This window comes from Platalea leucorodia (genome assembly GCF_965183815.1).
Source record: "Platalea leucorodia genome assembly, chromosome: 5".
NCBI classification, from domain to species: domain Eukaryota; kingdom Metazoa; phylum Chordata; class Aves; order Pelecaniformes; family Threskiornithidae; genus Platalea; species Platalea leucorodia.
In genome coordinates, this window is record NC_138827.1 from 27,522,312 (window position 1) to 27,544,424 (window position 22,113).

Consider the following 22,113-nt stretch of genomic DNA (forward strand, 5'->3'; position numbering starts at 1 on the left):
TGGGGGTTTTTGATGCATAATATCGGATAGCTGTAAGGAAGTTTAAATTTCAAGCACTATCACGCACAAAGATGTCACTCCCAAACAGCAGACAAGGATCTGGTCTTAAAAAGTTGAAGTATAACCAGAGACAAAACTGACATGGTACGTAACTATTTTAGGCTTCATCTGCAAATGGAAGATATAATCTGTCTACTGCCTTCACATAAACAGCATGGTTAAATGTTTTAGAAATTCTTTTGATCTTCACTGATCTTAAAGAACCCTACAAGATAAAAAGAAATCATTATAATTAATGTTCACGATTTGGAACCTGAAAGCTTGAAAGACTTGAAAGCTCAAATAAGACTATGTTGGCTGTTCCTAAGACTTCCAGGGAAATAAAATGTGTGATTAGAACTCTTTGATTACCTGAAGGAAGTTCAACACTTCACAAATTAGTGCTCCAACCTGGAACACTACTGAAACATTTTTGAAGTTTGCTTCAAAATAAATACTCCAATATATTTTGATGTAGAATCTGCAAAACATTTAGGGATGCTTATTTCAATTCATTTCAGTGTTTACTTTTTCCTATGAAAACTGTTATTGAAATCAAAACTTCCCTACAAAAATTAGCTTTTTATGAACTTCACTTTTTTGTTGGAAAATTCTCCCATCAAATTAATTTTAAGATCTGTGAGAATCTTCTGAGGAAACAAAGGTGGGGGAAAATGATAAATCAAGAGAAATACAACACAAACAAATGTCAGATTTTATTGAGGTACTGCATTCACATATGTTTGTGAACCAAACAATCACATTTGGCTAAAGACAACCATATTCATGACGTGAAGACACCACATTAAGATGGCACACATGGAAAGCTTAAAATAAAGCTTGGTCAGCATGGTGTGCCAAATTCTGCTCTGCTTGACAACTGTGTCATCTCAGAATTGCACAGGGTAAAGACAATAATTTGCATGAAAATGACTAGCAGCAGTAGCTGGTATGTGCAAATCAAAACATACTACTTCTCGGTACAGTAACCATACACAAATACATAATCCTGGCACAGCTTCAGACTGGCCTCTGGTTATTGACAGTGGTTGTAACAGCCAGGAAACACCTCTGGAAGAGTGAGTCAGGTTGTTGTGGCTCACAGTCACAGTTCATCCTTGTGGCTCAGGAAATCTCTTGAAGCCACTTGGCTTTATCAACAGCTTGTTTCGGTGGGGGCCTTGTGAAAGGTGCAGCTCTGTATCTACAAAATACCAATCACAGTTAAGAATTAGACTGAACAGGGGAAGATTTTTTTTCCTCTGCTGCACAGCAGAGTTGATAATGAGATCCTACAAACAAATCCAGAACAAACCACACAGCTCAATCCATTTCACTGGGATTACTTCTTTCCAAGCATCTCATTATATTCCTAACCTTTATCATGTGAAGAATTACACCTCTGAAGGGCATCACTACAGCTATGAAACACTAAATGCCTCCTCTGGGGATGTATGTGGATGGGTAGATCTGCTGTTGCTCCTCTGCTGTGCAAGTGAGGATTTCACCTCACACGTGATAAAGGCTCAAGGCACAATGGCGCTAAAACAAAACAAAAAAGGCTTCGCAGATAAAGACAGAGTCACTCATCTAATATTTCTACACTGTGCCTCTTAGCAAATGCACTGCTAATATCTACATTAAACCATGCATTTCATTTTTTTTATGATAGACATACTCACAATGTGTGCCTTTAATCCTGAAGAATACCAAAATATATTCCAAACTACACTTGAAGAATTTCTATACAAAGAAATTACTCTACTGCTCATTAAAACAGGATTGCTTCTGAGGTGAAGCACAACAGCTGTTGGTACAGCTGGGTTTAGAAGCAGATGTTTGTCTGGATATGCAAAAAACAATGGACATGCACTGAAGCCTGGCCAGAAAATCTCAGCTAATTCAGCTACTGACAGAAGTTCTGAAGTGTGAAATCTTGGATTTCAAGGTACATGGCAATTAGCAGCAAAGAGCATCCTAACCAGCAAAGAACATCACTTCAATACTGGTTCATTGAGAGGAATGATGCTTATCTGAGTTATCAGTGATGCTTTTTGTAGATTCTAGATTTTCATCTGCTTAAGGCTCTAAGGATGGTTATACATTCCTGACGAACTTAAATCAAAACATATGAGACATACATATAAACTTAGATGTGCACCCTCCCCCAGTATTGCCATCTGGTTGACAGCAGGCTCAATTTGAGTCAGCAGTGTGCCCTGGCAACCAAGAGGGTAAACTGCATCCTGGAGGGCATTAAACACAGTATAACCAGCTCGTCAAAAGAAGTGACTATCCAGCTGTATTTAGCCTTGGTGCGGCCTTGCTTTGAGTACTGTGTGCAGTTCTGGGCCCCACAATTTAAGAAGGATGTTAAGGTACTCAAATGCGTCCAGAGGAGGACAACAAAGCTGGTGAAATGGCTGGAAGGAATGTCCCATGAGGAATGGCTAAGGACTTTGGGCTTGTCTAGTTCGGAGAAAAGGAGGCCGAGGGGTGACCTCACTGATCTCTACAGCTTCCTGAGGAGGGGAAGTGGAGAGGAAGGTGCTGATCTCTTCTCCCTCGGATCCAGTGATAGGACGCATGGGAATGGTTCAAAGCTGCGCCAGGAAAGATTTGGACTAGATGTTAGAAAGCATTTCTTTACCGAGAGGGTGGTTGAACACTGGAACAGGCTTCCTAGAGAGGTGGTCGATGCCCCATGCTTGTCAGTGTTTAAGAGGCATTTGGACAATGCCCTTAATAATTTGCTGTAACTTTTGGTCAGCCCTGAAGTGGTCAAGCGGTTGGACTAGATGATTGTTATAGGCTCCTGCCAGCTGAAATATTTTATTCTATCTCCACATACAGCATTTCTGATTAAATACCAGATGAGAAGGGAGCTCAGATGGCACTGAGATAATTCTGAAAGGTAGTTTATCTTCCAGAGTCTTGCAACCCTCCCCAGGGTGGTGTCATCCATAAATTTTATACATATGCTCTTCAGTCTTTCAGTCAAGCTCTTACTACTCAACTGCAATAGAGTACTGAGACATGCTTCCCTCCAAAAATGTGTCTGAGAATGAGATACTGAAAACTTCTCTTTGACTGCATTTTCATAAAGACCTGTAAGTCACAGCCACTTGTTCCTATTTATCTGACAGGCAAAATTACCTTGAGAAAGAGAGAAATTAGACTGGTTTGTCATGATTTGTCTTCATGAAATCTGTGTCAGATTTTTCTTGTGTGTAACTTGATTGCTTAATAATTTGATATATTATCACTCCAAGTTAGAAGCGAGGCCTCCAGCTGCCTAGTTCTTCTCCTTTCCCTTTTTAAAGCTAAGAGCTCTGTTTGTCCCTTTTGCTGGAAAAGAGCATGCAAACAAGCTTGAACTGTATGCTGAACTGCATCAGTTGCAAGGGTGTAGGGAGCCCTGTTCCTAATTAAAGCCCAGTGAATTTGGCAGAGGAAGTATGCATGCTAAATCAAATCTAATTGCTACATGTAGCTTTCTCACAGCAGTGGAAGGTTTGCAGCCACTGATGGACTCTCTGGCTTATCACTGCACTGTGAAGTGGCTCCCAATAACAGGTGAGAGCATGAAATCTGCAACAAGCAGACAACGTGAAAAGCAGAGGACAAGAAACAATTAGAGACCTGGAATTCCTACCAACACTTAACCAGATTATCTGTTAAGTCCAGAAAAGATCCTTGCCTCCCTTTTCACTTTCACAGAAAGTTCCCACCTGCTCCGTTCTAGAAGCAAAAAGGTGCACAGGCTAAGGGCATAGTTTTCCTGGGTTTAGCCCAAAAAGAGGTCTCCAGTATTTTGAGTCTTCAGGATAACGCCAGTCTCATTTTGCCAACAAAAAAGAATTGCATAATTAATCCACAAAAAAAGCTTCTAAATTTTTTAGTCTTTATATAATGCATGCATTCAAATCCCATAAAAAAGTCCTTTGCAGCTGGCCTTTCGATTCTCTCCCTCTGTTTCTCTCTTCCTGTAAGCAATAGTGGGTTAGCAGGCTACACTTCAGGGCACTCCATAAACATTAGTCTCTATAACACAGTGGAAGGCAAGCAAACTGAAGCATGAGGAAATGAGAGGCTCGCGACCTTCAGAAAGCAATGCCACATTCACAGACCTGAACTGAGGTCTCATCCCAGTACTCAGCACCTGCCTCAGATATTTTTGGATTTTCTCACTACAGATGGCTTTCTGACTGCAGGATCCTTTTTAGTCTTCCCATGGCATTTTTCTCCCACAAGCCGCTTCATTTGCAACAGCAGAAAAAAAATGCGTGGAGGTGGTTAGGAGTTTCAAAATGAATTTTGTTACACTTAAGTATTTTCATGAGGACAAGCAGCCCAAACCAACCTGTTATGCTGATAATAAAGAATGCTGAGAAAGATGCATTTGCACTTATGATGCACAGGATGGCTTTTTTTTAAGGGTACAAGAGAAAATACATGCAGTAGGGAACTCTAACACATTTACTTTCCTGCTGATCTAAGAACAACTGCTGAGCAAACAGGCCCACTTTTTTTCCTGTTACAGACATTGCTGATCTACGGCTATTCTCACATTCTGTGGTTGTTTAGCCATAAGCTTTCACCCTCTGCAGAAAGTAAAATGCATGTTTCATGCCAATTGAAGTCTTCTGCATTATTCATAAATTCCTCTTAAGTCTGAAGTACAATTCATCTGTACTGGCTTACACTTTATATACTATTTTGCATGGTGTGTGCCATAGGCAGTTTGATGTTTAAACGTGATTTCAGCATAAAAATCAAGTCAGCATATGAAACTTCATTTTTTGCAAGATAGCCCTCTTCAGTTCTCCATCAGACTTGACTCAGCGCTTGTAGGCAGCATCCCCAAGAAGGAGAATATGACTAACCTACCCACCAGATACTTCGCTGCTCTTACCCTTTGTCACACAGAAGCCCTTCTAGCGGGTCATCGCTAAAGAATTTCTTTTGAGTGATAAGTTACGATGGCTGCCCCCTTAGAAAGCTCTGGTGCATCCTGGACAGCATCAGGGAAAGGACAAAGACAGCATAAGAGGAATGTAATCTTCTTTGGCACACAACCACGAAGGAGTATTCACGTACAAGTAAATGAAGAAGAAATTTCTCTGTCGAAGGACTCTGTTCAAGTCTGTGCAGATACTTCCCTGTGTAAGGGCACCATCAGGGCAACGTATAAGTAAATCAAACAGACAGTTTGCTAGTGCTTTTCAGAAAGCTAAAAACCCACATAAAGAATCATGCATTTTGAAAAATGCTTATCGTATCTGCACCACCACATATAAAACAGAGCAGAGGGTACACAAATACAATAGATTAAGATGAAAAGAAATGTTCTCACTGTACCTCTTTTCATTACAGCATTCGTAGAATCCATCCAGTGCCTCTGTTTTTTAACATATTGAACTCCCTCTAGTCTCGCTGTCTGTAAAACAAAAGCATTTTTAGTAAAACTAACAGCATTATTCTTCCTTTAGTTGCAAGTAGTAATACATAGATGTGCCCACTGCACTAGAAAAAAAACACAGTTCCTGGAATCTTCCTCTACAATCTTTAGAGGATAGGATAGACTAGAGCCATTCCACTTTCCATTCCTGAGCCTATGGGAGGCTGCAATTATTAACTTACTTGTGTTAAAAAGGAATAAACACCAAGATGAAGAACAGTTTAAGGTAGCAGCACTGTGGTATAAGTAGGACTTATAGCAGGAAATCAGAGAGTGTCCTAAAAGAAATGGCAGAAAAATTTCCCATATTCAACAAAACAGATCAGAAATCTCATTCGCCCCTCTCCAAACATGATCAGTCACTATTGCCTTCACTGCACCTTCCGTCCAGTGATCCCAAAGCACTGTGTGGGGGGAGGCTCACAATACTTCTTTGCCTGAAAGAAGTGGCACCCTTGTTTTTCAGAAACATTGAAGGGATGACAGGAACAAATAAAGCAATTTTTAGTTAGGCATTTTACCAGTTGCCCAGAAAATCCTAAGTTCTGGCATCTTCCATCTTTTGAGTGCTTGGTTTTGAAGCTTAGTAGTATTTGAATATTGTTTTTCAGAGCACAACTTCATAGGTTAAAATAAGTAATAGTTCATTAAAAGTCCACCAAGTAATTGATACAGACACCCGCTTGGAGCAGAAGAGCTGGAATCTTTAGATTCAGTGCAGACAACTTGAGTTTGCCCAACTGATCAGAATAACCAAAGCAAAAGCAGTCTGCAGTGGGTCACTGCCAGGAAGGGAGAAGAGAGATACTCTGCCAGTAGTATCACTGATACCTGCTGACAGCAGAGAAAGCAAAGCTCTAGAAGGAAAGACTTCTCTGACCACATTTTGAACTTCATTTCTTTTCTTTCTTACCTTATATTCATTCTTTCATTCCCTTCCTGCTTTCCTCACTGTTTCCAGTCCTAATTTTCTGCCACTATGCTTCCCATGCTAGTCCCTGTCTCCATGAACAACCAGCTCAGTTCATACTTTGAGTCACTCCTATCTCTTTTCTCCGCCCTAAATCTCTAGTTGTTCCAACCCTGTGCATGCTTCCCATCTGCAAGGCTCCCTCTTCATAGCTCTCCCCAAGCACCCTGCCTCTGCTCTCCAGCGCACCCACAGCCATTGTTCCACTCCCTAGCCCTCTCGGGAGTTTCTCCATCCCCTCCAGCATCATTGCCTCCCTGCTCTGCTGCTCTCAACCCCATTAGCCCCGTCCCCTTTCCACGTGCTCCCAGGCACACCCAGGTCCTTGTTCAGTTGCAGTTTCTCCTTTATCTCCTGGCTCCAACACCTCTCCCTGCTCCATCTTCTCATCTAAGTCTCCTTATGGAGCTCATCAGTCTTCCTCCCAGCCTGAGTTTCCCCATACTTCCCATTAGCCTCTAGTCCAACACTGTCTTTGACCTCATTTTCCACTTCCCCACTGCTTGGGCCAACACAGAGAACAAACAGAAAAGAAAGATAAGCATAACTGGGCAGGGTACTTCTGTCCAAGGAAATGTGTGGGGAATGGATTAAAAAAGGTTCCTTATATCCAATAGGGATGAAGAGTTGAGAATTCTAATATTTTCATTAAAAAACCTGAAACAAAGCAAATTGGTCAAAGGAATTATTTGGGGTTTTTTTACGTGCTCTGAAAGTTGCATTTTATTTTGTTTGAATTGAAAAAAACTGCAGTTTGGTTTCAAAATATCAAAATGGGATTTGATAGTTTGACATTTCAAAAAATCTGCTCAAAAATATTTAAGCCAAGATCTTAGTTGAGACCAAGTCTTTTCAGAGCTATTTCAGCTCTGATCCAAAAAAATCCCCCCAAAATAATAATAAAAAAATTCCTAATCAGTTATAGAGGAAGGCATCCTGTTTTTGAAGCCTGTCTAGATTTTATATCTAAACCAGCTTACAGCATCTATGAGTATCTTTGCTGTAAAAAACCTGACTCTTAATTAGCTGCAAAAAACTCACTGCTACAAGAAAGTCTGGGAAATATAAAAACTAAGGAGTCCAATTTAAACATTTCCAAATTTAATCTTTCCTAGTGATGTAACTTTGAGCTATGCTACCCCTTTCACTAAATTTGAATTCCCAGCTCCAAAATAGGAAATTCCTTCACTTCCTAAAGAAACAATTTTTTTTTTTTTTTTTTTTTTAATTATAGTTGATCCTATTTGGCTGATTTTTCCCATATACAAATATCTGAGGCAGGTGGCCAGCAAAGAGAAAAGTAGCCTAACTGGGGAAAATTTAAGCCCAGCTGCAGGAAATGGAAATTATTGATAAACCTAGAAAGCAAAGCTACAATGCATATTCCAAAAACCAAGCACAGTGTCTCTGAATTCAAACAGCAGCTATCAGGTTTCGGAACCAATAGAGTCGGATAATTCTGCTCAGCTAAGGAGGAGGAAGTGTGAGAGTTTGGTGCTTTTTTCATCAAAATACCTGAATGTTTTGTATATCTGAATAGTGCTCCATGAGGAATCTTTAGTTAAGGAGAGAAACAGGGACAGGAAGGTTATCTGACTATTTTTCAAGCTGAGTTTTTCCTTATTATGAAATGAAACCATGAACTTCTGCATACTATGATGTCATTCCTTTGTAAGAACAAGGAATTAATCTCTTCTATTAAAGCACATTTTTCCCAGCACTTACGAGTAATTCACAAGGCCATAGTTCTCTTTACACTCCATCCCAAAGGTCCCTGCTGTCTGACTCTGAATGCATTACAGAGGTCTTCCTGTGGTAAGTTTTAAAGGAAAATGTTAGTTACCATCATAAAATGTAATTTGCTATTCTCACTTTGCAGTGGTATAGGAACCTCGCCCCACAGGTCTTCCCGGACTAACGCTGGCAGAAATACAGGGGCAACTCAGAAAATGTGTTTACAAACTGTTTGGGTCTACCTTTTTATCTCTGATGGCAAAGCCCATTCTAAGGGGCCCGCACAGATGGCCACTCCTCTCCCATCAGCTGCCTGTTCATGGGAAGCATATGTGCACCTTACCTTCTCCCAGCACTGAGCAGCAGATATGCCTCTAGATTCTTCCTTTTCTGCCTGTTTACCACTCCTCTCCTGACAATTACGCAATCTTTACTCAGTCCTCCTCATCTTCCCTAGATGCTCTAGCATTGTTCACTCAGCCTTAACAAAACACTTCAATCTTGCAACTCCCTAGTTCCCTACATTTTGCAGGGGATCAACCTTTTGCACAAAGAGAAGTTTTTTGGTTAGAAGGAGAACAAAGCATAAGACCAAATTCCCTTTCATCTTGGGAAAATCCATAACGTTTGCATTCTCGGGGCCTGGATTTCTTTGGGGTCTTTGTTTACCAAGAAGAAACTCTTTTATACGTGGTGCTTGAGGACATGGTTTAGTGGTGGACTTGGCAGTGATAGGTTAACGGTTGGACTCGATGATCTTAAGGGTCCTTTCCAACCTTAACAATTCTATGATTCTATAGTTCTCCATCCTTCAAATGGGAGAAGCAGCAACACCCACAATGAGTTCAATGAAAAACCCTTTCTCTCAGAAAGAGTGTACTAAGCAACATGTATGGTTAAAAAGCAAGTTCACTATGCTAAGAAAAAGTATGCTTCAACGATTTGAATATTCACCTTGGTCTCAAAAAGCATGGCTCAATTCTCTGTACCACAAATTCCTGTGTCAAGCTAGTCTTAGAGCTGTGTTTTTAGAGGTATCATAAGCAAAAGGACAAAGGTCTTCTGGTTAGTGATGTCCTTTCAAAATTCCACTGGACATTAATGTCTAAACTGACACACAAAGCACTAAAAATATGACACTTCCTTGCAGTTCTGTCTCCTTGTAAGATGGGGCTAATAGCATCTCCCTACTTCAGAAAGGTAGCTGTGATGATAAATAGAGGAAAAACTGTGAAGCACTTTGACGCTTCAGCAAAGCAGACCGTTAACCCACGAGCCAAATCCTAGGTGAACCTCACATTCTGAGGAAGAGTGCAAACAATAAGAAAGCAATGCATAAAGAGCCGAGATTTTGCCTGTAAAGGAAAGGATTTCATTGAAAGTGGTAAATAAAGTATGTTGCTGCTTTTTATTGAGAAATACTAGATCTAAGAAGAAACTAGACTGTAAACTCCTTGAGATATGGGATCTTCTTGTTTGCCTGTACACACTGTCTTGCATATAAGTGATCTACTCTGCACTCTACACTATACTACAAATAGAAATGACTATAACTTCATTAACATTTAAGTAGTTACCCCTGGTCTATACCAGTGACTGAGCTCATTTTTCCTGAAATTCCATTCTCAGATTAAAATGCTAATTTTTGCTAGGGCTAACACCACACTTAGCTAACTCAGGAACTCCATATGCAGTATCTGTGTTGACGCTATTGAAGACCATTTGTTCAAGGCTAAAGAGAGGCAGATTCCAGTTGATCTGCCTTTTGCAGAGTCAGAAACTTTAACAAAGGCTGCACATCCAATTTATTGTTAGATTTATGATCAATCTTGAAATTATTTCTGTAAAAATTCAACAATTCCACTTCTATATTTAGGAGATCTTGGATGAGCCCACAGAACAATGACCAACTTTGACTATTACATGAGGAAGGAAAGGCATACAATAATCAATTGTATGTTTAATGAAATACAAAACTCCAACTGAGCTGATATATTATGGGTGAAATTGAATAGAATAAAAAATATTGCTTTCATAAATGAGCACTCTCTGAACGCTCCAGAGGTACAGACTTTGCACAACACCTAATGTGTGACACAGCCTTCATCTAAAGGCAAGATTATGCTACTTCAGAAAAAGCAGGGCTGAACTGAGTTCACAGTCAAAACTCATGGTCCTCAGGCCTAAAATTTTCTGAAGCTTCTAAAAACTGTTTTAATTTTTTTTAATTCATTTTTATTGCCTATATATGATTACTCTCAAATCTCAGAAGAACTGGAAGAGGAGGAGAGAAGCTGCTTTTATTGTTCCCCAGGCCTGAAAGCAGCTAACCAGTCATCTCATAAGATACTCAGACCTTGCATGACTTCCATGCAAAAGAAATCCAAGTATGATGAAGACAAGCACCCAGGCTTGTCAATGAAATCCTTCAACATTTTCAAAGATCTCTCAACCTTGGCAAAGCAAGTGGCTTTCAACTTCTGGCAACCCACGTCCTCAACAGCTAAAGCTATCAAGAGTTTAGATGTGAAATAATTGTCATTCAGAGCAGCCAAAGAAGCAGAATAATAAAAGTGAAAAACACAGGATGAGAGCAAAGTCAAAACAGCGTTTAAATACAAAGCAGTGCAGTCTGAATAAAGCTCAAAACAACACAGGTGACAGTTAGGAAAAAGCAAAGATCTCGCAGCTTCCTGGAGTCATAACACCTGGAATCACAAGAGACAGGATGCCTATGTGAATGCAAGGTCATCGGTGGGGGAGCTTGGGATGCTGTTCACCTCATGATAGGAAGAGAGGAATGATCTCTAATGCCAAAGCAGAATGTGGTTGTGCAGCAGGGTTCAAGTCTGTAGAGAAGGATGGAATCACTTGGCAGCAGCGGTGCAATAGTACCTGCCTCCTTCCCAGCTCCCCATATGCTGAACATGTCTGGCACAAAAATACAAAGCATGAGAAAAACAGTAGTGCTGTCCTGGCAATGAATTAAGAGCTGATGCCATAGCAGGAGAATCTGAGGGAAGAAGTTAAACAGCAACATGTTCAAAAGCATAATGCCAGTTTAAAATTAGAACACAACCATCTTGCAAAAGATCACTAGGCATTTTTGCTCATCCCACCCAAGAGTTTATGTAGGCCATTCTAGGTAGCAGGTCTTATTTCCACTCTCTCTCTCCAGGACAGGTGTGAAGTTTTCAATTTGCAGATTAGTACCAGTTTGCTGAATGTGTGACTTTCACTTCAGCAGCTTGCTCAGCTTATGTAGCTCCAAAGGGAGGGTTTGCATTTCCTGATGGCCCTATAAACCATTTTTAGACCAAAGCCTGCATTCTCTGGAGAACAAAACAAAATATGGGAAGTTTGGTATGAAGTAGACTGTGTTAACTAGACACTCAGGAGGGGGCTTACTGCTGTATAATAGGCTATAATTACAGTAACTCATTGGTCATTTATTGCCATGCAAGTATGGAAGCATTTTAAAAACTAGTTAAAAAAAAAAAAAAATTCAAGGTGAGGGGGCTTTTTTCCAAGAATTATTCCCCTTTTTCAATTTGTTCAACTTCCAAGGCCTAAATAAGTACAACATTCCCTTTACTTCCTACAACTTTACTGGCTGAACTACTGAAGCCACATTTAAACATTTAGGAAGTCCGAGACAAAGGGAGAAACTTATCACACCCCATCCTGCCATCAAAACTTGCAGTCAGATTTCACAAATGTAGTGAAATGTAGCAGCAGCAACAGGTTTTCCCATGCCAGTGGGCTAGCGCTGCCTACGTGCACTGTTCCTGCAGGCATCCATTGACGCAGTTTGGGCACACAGGTATTAGGATTGAAGCAGAGAGTCTTAGATTTCAAAGACTAGATCCTATGTCAGGAAGAAAGAGGAAAGGAATGATCTCTCCCTGTCACAAGAAAATACGCATAAAGTCTCTTTTGAGATTCTTATCCCTAGAATGAAATCACTATTTTAGTTTATGTACTCTTGACAGGAAATCCAGAGCAACAAACTCATTAAACCTCTTCCTGATAAAAGGACTTATTTGTTGCAGCCTTACTCAGGACTGTGAAGTTTTACACTCTTCCTACTACTAAATAAATACCCTGAGCTTGTGCTAGATTTTTTCATTTGAGTTTGGTACAAATTTCATTCAGAAGGTAAAACAGCAGGATAGCTTGACTACATCTTGAGGTCCCCATCATAAAGAAAATATGCACTGTTGGATTCCTCCACATCCATTTAAAGACAGAATAAGGCTTTGCCTCTGCAGGAGGAAATAACAGTAATTGTCAGTAACAACTGGTCTTACCTGCCATCTGTAAGCTTAAACCAGTATCCAGTTTGCTGCGTGGCTTCGTACTGATAAACAAATAACAGAGAACACACACAGTGATGATAAAAGCACAGAGGACCACTGCTGCTATCGACAGGCCCACGAGTGCTCCAACACTAGGAAGAGAGAAAACCAAAGAAATTAAGTGTACAAATAGCCGGGGATACCCATTAAAACAATGATCAGGATGACGTCTGGAGGTTACTTGCAGGGGAACGACTGTATTTTTACTGCACACAGAAGTTTAGAGCTCAATACCCAAGTCACATAAACTGGCATTATTTCATTGCCCTCAGAAGGGTCAGTGTCATTACACAGCAGCTGAACATCTGTTCCTTAGTGACATTTCATGTTACCTATGCATACTACTCCCGAGTCTGATTTAAACTGTGTTTATGAAAATCAGAAAGAACTTCATGCAGTAACTGGCATCAGTGAGATCAAAAACTTCTCCAACGTAGTGCATATTCCCAAATAAGCATAATATCACATAAATATCACATGCACACACAAAGAGGGATTCCAGAGCTTCAGGCAGCCTATGCAAACTTCTTTTTCTCAAACAACATAACTATTAAAGCTACATTTTCAGTCTGAAATGCCATTTTTATGGCAAGAAGAGCCTGTTAGAGCACTTTAAGCAAAGTACACATTTGTCACAGACTTCTTACCAAGGATGACATGCCTGTAAAAAATGGGATAAAAAACATGCAAGCCATGTTATGCAATTCTCTTAGCAGCTCTGTAGAGCAGGGTGGAGTACTGTGATCACTGTTGTGCCTTTGTGTTAATGTAATAAATCTCGAATCAAGACTGCAGAAGGTCTTCTATGATCTTTGTCAGGGTAAAACGAAAACTAAAGGTGAATTAATTTACACACAATATCAAAGGCATCAAAGGAACATGAACAGAATATTCAGGAGGCCAAACATACAGCAGTATATGCAGATTTTATCAAGACACTACCTCTGCAGGATTGAAGTTACTTTACACTTCTTCCATAGACATTCAGTGAGACAGTATATGTATATACAGAAATCTCTTTAGTAGTTTCCTTATTTCCAACCTTTCTTTTCAAGTCTTTTCCTAACATAAAATTCTCATGATGAAATAAAGGACCAATTTCAATATAGTCTAGCTATCATTTACTATTCTCTTCTGGGCCATTTGATGCCTTCAGTGTTCCAGTCCTCTGTTCTACAGCCCAAGCCAAAGACACTGACTTCTGGTGAAATTAAACAGTGGCCTTTTGGTCACAGATGGAGAGAGTCCAAGGACTGAGAATCCTTATATTACTACTCTGGTATATTTACAATTTTGACAGATGTGAAAAGGACAGAAGAGAGATGAATGTCTTAAATTCTACGAACTCCATCCTCTAGTGATAAAAATGCCTTTATATATCACCACTATCAGTGAGAAGTCACTGCTACTGTGGCCTTGCAGGGAGATGAGAAGAACTGTGCCTCGGGATGTTTTTATGAATTTTACATTCAAGCTACTGCAAAGCTTCTCTACAAGCTCCCATAACACCAGTAGACAGATATGTCCACAGAAGAAACTCTTAAGATCAGCAGGATGAGAACAGCAGATATTGGTATAACTTTAAGATGCAGTTCTCATTAGTTATTGGTCAGATCTACTAACGAAATTTGTGCAATGTTTAGCTCCATGCACAACTACAATAATTTATCATGAGCAAAATGATTGGTTCTGGAAACAATAGCTTTACCGTTATGAAGATTTTCCATGGTATTTATCATCTGCACAAACTACAGTGTCCTCACACATTTGTGTACATATGCACATATTAAGCAAATTTTTCCTTATCGTTTTTTGGCTCAACCAAAACTTACAGGCAAGCAATATGGAACCTGAATATGCCCTTACAGTCCGAGATCTCACCTGGATTCTGGCCTCATTTTTGCATTTTCCCTTGGAACAACTTAACCTAACTGGACAGAACAGAAGAAATAAGCTACACTACAGGAGACTGAGGTGAGCAGCCATCGAACCATGAATGATCTCCACAGCTGAATCTATTTGAAGAAGTAATACAAACCCAAAGGCTGTTCAGAAACAGGTATTTGTGCTTTTTTTGTCATGTCAGTACTAGCCCTATTTTAAGATTCCATTTAAATAACAGTCTGCAGTGCAGGACAAAGGAGGTTGCTCACCATTATCCAAACATTAAGCAGAGTCTGCTGTCCTAAATCTGAATAGATCACGTACATATTAATGACTACATGTTTTTCTATTCAGGTATCTATTACTTCTCGGTTGTAGCTCTCCTCTATGCAGTTGTAGAAGATGATGTTAACAATACAGTTGTGTGTTGTACAGCACAATGCATCTTCAGTATCGCTACATAACTTGTGTAAGATGCTTTGTGAGTTACAAATGGCAAAGGTAAAAAGCAGTTCCCGAGGAACTCTCCAGTATTTCCTACTACAGGTCCAAGACTTATCATAGGTTGTATGCCACTAAAAGTCTTTGTCATGCTCCAGCAGCAATGTCAAAAGATCTCACCCAAAACATGGAGATCAGCATCACAAAACCAAATAGACACCCTGGATTCCACTTCCTAAATCAATCAGAAATTAAGATTCAGTTTGTATGTACTCTTTTTAAACGTTTCAATACCAGATTGTTCTCAATGTGCTGAAGCCATCAATTTGTTGGAGACATGTGAGAAACAAAACAGAGGATGCTATTCAACCTCTGTATATAGTTAATAAGACATGGCCCTGGGAGAAGTAACAAGATGGCAACATAAATCAGCCAGACTAGAAAATACCAAGATAAGTGCAAAGGGAGTAAAACCGTTGATAAGACCAAGGAGAATCATTTGAATTACGAGTAAACTATCCTAATTAACATAGTAAAAACCACACCTCCAGCAATAAAGCCCCCGGCCCAAGTGAAGACGCCTACCCACTGAGCATGCTCTGTAAATTTAAAACACACTGTACCTTTAAGTAGGAGACGAGGCTTGCAAGAACCAACAGAAGCAAGAACGAATATGCGGAATTGTAAAACACTGATAACAGATACTTAGAATGTATAAAATGTCACCGTATGTTAACCAAGGTGTGCTAGCTTTGGGGAGTTACCACCTAGCACCCATCTCTGTGCAGACATGAAATAAACAAATATCTCGACTCCATGTGTTATTCGGCTTTTTGCACACCATGTAAAAGAATCCTGCTTTTTTGGGGACAATAAACCCTCTTAGAAAGTATGATTAATTTCTTTAAAGTTAATTTTAGTTTAAAGTTTGGGGGTGGGGGGTTGTTTCTTAATTTATTGAATAAATTCAGAGGAATTTAGTATGCCTTCCACAGCTCTGAACACTGAATTTTTTTAACCAGAACACAATCTTTTCTTTCTTTTTTTATAGTTAAAAGTTATCAGAAACAAAATACCAAAATAACTATGATCGTTGATCATTTTAATGATTACCCTCCTCTGAAAACAAAGACAGCCCTTCAGCATGTCCTATAGATTCTACAGCAATTACTGTGGTGCTGCATATCCATATAGAAAAGCCCTTGCTAAAAACATTTTGCCATCTTCCCATCTTTACCTTCAACACTAGCTGTTTATATCCACTCAGCAGTCCACACGATAACAGTCTACAGGCCTCAGAGTGTGTCTTCAAGATCAGTCTTCTGACAGCAGAGACATTAAACAAACAAACTAAAAAGTCACTCTTACCTTCATTAGCAAGTGAAAACCTCTGCATTAACAACCCACCCCCCCACCCCCAAAACGATGATCTAGCATAAAAATGGCAATGAAGGCCTAGGGGTAACCCTGGCAGCTTTCACACAATTCTTCGAACACGAGCAATGCTAAGTTTGGTAGAAGATTCACAGCCTAAACAGAACTCTCCAGGTTATTTTCTACATACAATAAAGATACAGCTATACCACACATTTCACTGATGCTCCTACTGCTGTTACACTGAGTGCCACATATGCGCTTGCAGCACTGCCACACACCTCTGCATAGCCAAAGGCTTTACTGAGCAGAGAGGCTCCACTCTGTCGGCAGGCTGCCCAGGGCTCCCCATACTGCTGGCTAGAGAGCTGCTTAGTGGGTCATCGGCATTTCTGTCAGTGGATGCTCAGCATCACACACCTACAGTTATTTTTAGTGCACAAAATTAGTCCATCCACACCAACAATAGCTGGGAAAAATTTAAATATTTGCTAAGCAGATGCAGTGTGTCCACTGATAGATTAAAAGGAAGCTCATGAGTCATCTGGATCTGAGTGAATCAAATGTTCCTAATGCCATTGCTGCAGTGATGTGTTGTACGTAGTACTTGCAAAGCAAACAGATAAATATTCCCAGGAGATTGGAAGAATGGGCATACAGGAACAAAAGACTCACTATTTTGGAAAGCCAAAACAGACTCCTGGAGTTCAGCTAAGCAAAGCTTGGCTATAGCATTAGGTCACCATGGTTCTACGGGTATTAATTAATAAAGCGTTTTGAATAAAATCTATACTTGGCCTGTCAGAGTTTTAATCAAATACATAATATTACAGGAAACTTATAAAAGGTACAGATTTGGAATGGATACTGTAATTCTATTTGATACTGAAAGAAGCCATTAAATTTGCAAAATAAAACTTAATTGAACAGTGACAAAAATAATTCTAAAATATTTTAAAACAATGAGAAACCAAAAAGGTGCTGACTGAACCTAACTGTGTCACAGTTCAGTAGAAATACTACATGCTCAGCATTTCTCCCCTTCCACTCAGCTTTGGAGGTAAAGTAGATGTCACGATGACTGCGTGTACATGCACAGCACATGGCTCTGAAGCGTTAGCTGTTCAGTGTTTTGCTCACTGGTGTTTTATAGCATCTGTGTTTTGCGATTTCAAAAGCTGCACAACATTCTGGTGATTTTTATATACCCCTGCCTTTTCCTAATGTTCCCTTCCCTGTTCCATGGACTCCTGACTGCTGTAAGAGATAGAAAAAACACATCCTTCACTCTTTGCTAAGGTCAGCTTTTCAGGAAATGTGGAAAGGGAACCTAGGCTGTTCTAACAAAAAAAGGATATTATACTATTTGGTTTTAAGTACCAGCAAAAAAAGAAAGGATAAGTGAGAAATTAATAACATTAATTACACATAATAAATTCAGGGGAAAATATGAAATGTGTCTAAATTGCTCAAAGGTCAATTATTTATGATTGTCCTGCAGCTCCTAGTACAGCAGGTGTTAGGATGCACTTGTGAAAGAATGCAGTTTTTGCAGGAGTGGGAGGGGAGAAGATGGTTCCATTTTGCCAAGGGATAGTGCAGTATATAGCTCTAAACATAGTACAGGAAACAGTGATTTGGGAAAAAAAGAATAGCATGGGCCTGCAAGTGCCTATTGCTTCAGGTTCCCTAGGCTGGTGGTTTCTCCATGAACTGCTTCCATCAGAGCTGGCTGCCAAGTGGTCTGGCAACGCGTCTCCCCCAGCAGGAAAAACACAACAGAAATACGCAATAGCTTCCTGAAATTCTACCTGGTGTATCACCAAACAGGAGTAATCCCTGAGATACCACTAACCACTTGGTGCTGCATTCAGTCACTGCTTTCAAATTAATGGGGGGAGTCAAGCAAATGAAGATTTAGGATGAGAAACTTAAAGCTCTGGAGTACAGCAAAACCTGCAACAATTCCCCCATTGGAGCTTCCAACTCCTTTCCCTTCCTCAGTACGTTCAGTCTCCAGACCTACCTTGGCTGGTTTGGCTAACTCTTGAATAGTTTTAAGTCTTAAGGGTTTCAAGTCTTTAAAGCGTGTCCTCAAAAGCTGTAAGAAGCATTTGAAGGATTATTTTAACAACATGGTTGTTACATACTGATATAAGTAACAGTCTGAGACAAAGACAAGCAAGGCAGTGATCACTAAAACATTCTGAGAGACCAGAAAATGTTATTTTTATGTTTTCCTTAAACACCTAATGGAACTATCATGTGCAAATGTATACAGTTTTCAAAGTCCTGTAATACCGTAGGGTTTCCAGTGTGTTAGCAACTAAAAATTGTGGTTTAATTTGTTACTGGAAAACACTTCTGAAAACAGACATTTGAATTCTAACCACTCAGTAACTTTGCTTAGAGAACTGTATTTGTTCACCTCTTCTCTACGATGGACAGTTATGGCAGAAGTTAAGCACAACCAAAACCCCACCAAATGCAATTTCCTCGTATCCTTTCAGCAGCTTAGGGCCATCCTAGAGGGTAAAACAAAAAGAGAACAAATCCTGAAGTTTCAAAGTTTTGGCCCAAATTTCTGACCTAGGTGGAGGCTAAGCAGTCACACTTCTCAGACCCTACAAAATGTTTGTAAAGGAAGATCCTTCAGAGAGGTGCTTCATTAAAGCCTCTCATGGGATCCAGTTCTTTGAGGTACTTTCTGAAAAGATCAAGCTTTAACAGTCTTTAGTACAACATCTCATCCAGATGCAAGAGCAAAAGTTTTTTATCTTAATCTTTCAGTAGTTCTGCCATCTTGAGAAGGCTTCCTGTGACTGAAACAGTCAAAGATTATGCAAAAAAATCATATAACATTAAAACAGTATGGGTATTTGATGAGCAAAGTGTAAAAAAGGACACTTGGGGATGTCTTCTCACATCAGAGAAGCTGATTAATTCTGTGTCAGCCACAGCTGCGGATGGCTGGGAGATTCCCACATTCAACCCACCATCTGTACCAGACAAACCAGACTTTAAATAATGATACACTAAATATTAGACAAGATAAATTAAATGAGAGTAAGCCCACAGTACTGGATAGCATTCACTCAAGACCCCTGAAGGAATTCATACATAAAACTGCAAAACTGCTGGCTAAGGCGTGCAACCCATCATTACATAAGGCCACCCTGCCAGAGGACTGGTAGCCTGGGAGTGTAACTCCAACCTAAAACAGGGCTCTAGACGGGAACCCAGGAACTGCAGACTAGTAAATCTGACTTCCATACCTGGCATGACAGAAAGGTCCGTAAAAAAAGGAATAATATCACTAAGCCAAGAGATAAACACAATGTCAGGGTGCTGAGCGTACCTGGGTTGCACAGGGTTGCATTTGACCCTGGATGTTATCCCTAGCCATGATGCCCAGGCCTGCCCCACTCACCTTACCTGGATACAAGGGACAGGTCCTTTGACGGTGAAGCCACTACCCCTATCCACCTCATTACCACGCTCTGCCCTCAGAAGGCTGCTGGCACTTGCTGCTTTCTGACTCAAAATCCTTCATTAAAGAGTCAGCATTACTATAAGGAGGAAATACTGCCTTGTTAACCTGCTGGAGTCTATGAAGTGTCAATAAGCAGATGGGTAAAGGAATCCAGCGGACAGTTAAATTTTCAAAAAGCCTTTGACAAAGCCCCACGCTGAAGGTGGGACTAAAAAGACTGAACTGACACAGGATCAGGGAAAATGTTCTGATACAGATTCAAGGCTGCTTAAAAGAATAAGGAGCAAAGCACAGTGGTCCCTTTTCAGTATAAAGAAAAGTCACAGAGATCAGCACCGAGACTGATTTTATTCAGTGTCTTCATCTATGAGCTGGAGAAGAATGAAATCTGAGTTTCTTATAATCCCAAGCCTCTACAAGTGATCAAATGCTATGAGGGCAAGGAATGCTAGAGAACTTATGGAAAACTGAGGGAGCTAGCAAAAGTGATGTAGATGAGCTTCAGTGTACATAGTATATGTATAAATAAAGAAAACCAAGCCTACATGCCAATGAACTCGGAACTGGCAGTTCTGAGTTCAAGAAAAGTTTGAGAGTCCTCAGGGACAGCTCACTGAAATCACAGAGTCAATGTGCACCAGCAGCCAAAGCCATCAACAAACCATTGGCCACCAACAGGAAGGATTTTGAGAGAAAGACTGACGGTAGCATTTTGCCACCATATAAAACCTTGCTCTATTCACATCTTGAGTATGCAGCTCCAGATTATCCACCTCTAAGAGCAGCGATATAGAGTGAAAAACGGTATGGATATAAGGCAACAAAAATGATCAGTGGGATCACTGCCTCAATGATAATCCAAAAGGACTAAGACTGTTCAGTTTGGAGAGGTGAAAGCCAAGAACCGATGCACCAAACAATTCCAAAATTTTGAATATTGTGCATAAACTGAATGTGCAATTGTTGTTCACCAAATCTCACACTGCTAATACTAGAGGGCACTCCAGAAAACTGGTAGGAAACAGTATAAAATAGATAAAAGGATATGTTTTCAAACAGCAGGTAGTGATTACTGCCACCTGGGCTATAGAAGCAGACAGTAGAAGTGCAGAAAGGGATTAGACAAAATTAGGGATAACAGGTCCATAATAAGATAGTGAAAGCACCGTGCAGAGGTGTACTAACACCCTGACACAGCCAGCATGGATGCTGAAGAGCCTGAGGGGAATCAGGCAGAGAAAGCAGCCAGGCTGGCTGTGCGCAGCTCTCACTGCCACTGCTGGAGATCCAGTCGGAGCTACATGGACCCCCGCGCTGGCCCAGCAGAGCACAAGTGCCATTATCTGCCATCTTCCAAGTGGAAAGTTATGTAGTGCTTTATCTTACTACACACAGAGAAAAGTACCTGAAGTCATTGGGAACTTTATGCACGCAGCATCTTACACGCTCAGGCCCCGAGACAGCCGGTCCCCTCACACCGAAAGGACGGAGGGACACTCTGGGTGCTCTGCACGCAGGCACTAAGCATTTGCCAGCGCTTCCTTGCAAATCTCACGAGTTATTTCTTTCAAAAACCACCCTGGCACAAGCAGAAGTCTCTCTAGGCTGCAACTGCAGCTCTACCGCTACTCTCAGCGGGACAAAGCCTGAAAGCGCCCGGCTACAAGTACCTCAGAAGCACAAACCCGCTCGGGCGCTCTCGGGTCTCCCGCCCCCAGGGGCCGCCGAGCCTCGCCCGCCCGGAGCCTCCCCACCTCCCGCCGTGCGGGCCCGGAGCACCGCCGCGCCGGGGCAGGGCGGCTGCCGCCGCTCCCCTACCTGAGCCACCACATGTAGCTGTGCTCGTAGGGGAAGAAGCTGTGGGGGTCATCGCAGCAGTACTTGACGTCCTGGAAGCCGCAGCAGTACACGGCGCGGGCGTCGCCGCCCGTCCGCGGGCAGCTGAACCCGCTCACCAGCACCTTCTCGGCGTTGAGGTAGCTGCTGCACTCGGCGCTCATGGTGCGGCGGCGGCCGCCCGCCGGGCTGCCCGGCGCCTCGGCTCCGGCGGCACCCGGGCGGGAGGTGTGGCGGCGAGCGGGCGGAGCTCGGGCGGGAAGGGGGTCCGCAGGCGTCGGCGAAGAGTGGGGCAGGCGGCGGGCGACGCGGGGTGCCGGCGGGAGCCGCCGCGTCCCCCCGTCCCACGGGTCGCCGCAACGGCGGGGAGCGGCGGGAGCCGCCCGCGCCCTGAGGTGAGGGAGGGAGCTCAGCGCCTCCCGCCCTTCGGAGGGGAGGGAGGGGGCCGCGCGCGGCTGACCGCCCCCGGGGTTGCTCACCTCAAGGGCGGCATCCCAGCGTCTGTCGCTGGGGCTTGGTTCTC

The 22,113-nt window shown here is 41.6% G+C and overlaps 1 protein-coding gene across 1 annotated transcript; it reads right to left on the minus strand.

The window, feature by feature from the left end:
• Window positions 1-227: 227 nt before the first annotated feature.
• SHISAL2A (shisa like 2A) lies at window positions 228-21,754 on the minus strand (the record flags this gene model as incomplete). The annotated part of the gene is made up of 3 exons (XM_082314452.1): window positions 228-265; window positions 12,515-12,654; window positions 21,573-21,754. The coding sequence occupies 3 exons, from the start codon at window positions 21,752-21,754 to the stop codon at window positions 228-230; spliced, it is 360 nt and encodes a 119-aa protein (XP_082170578.1).
• Window positions 21,755-22,113: the final 359 nt, after the last annotated feature.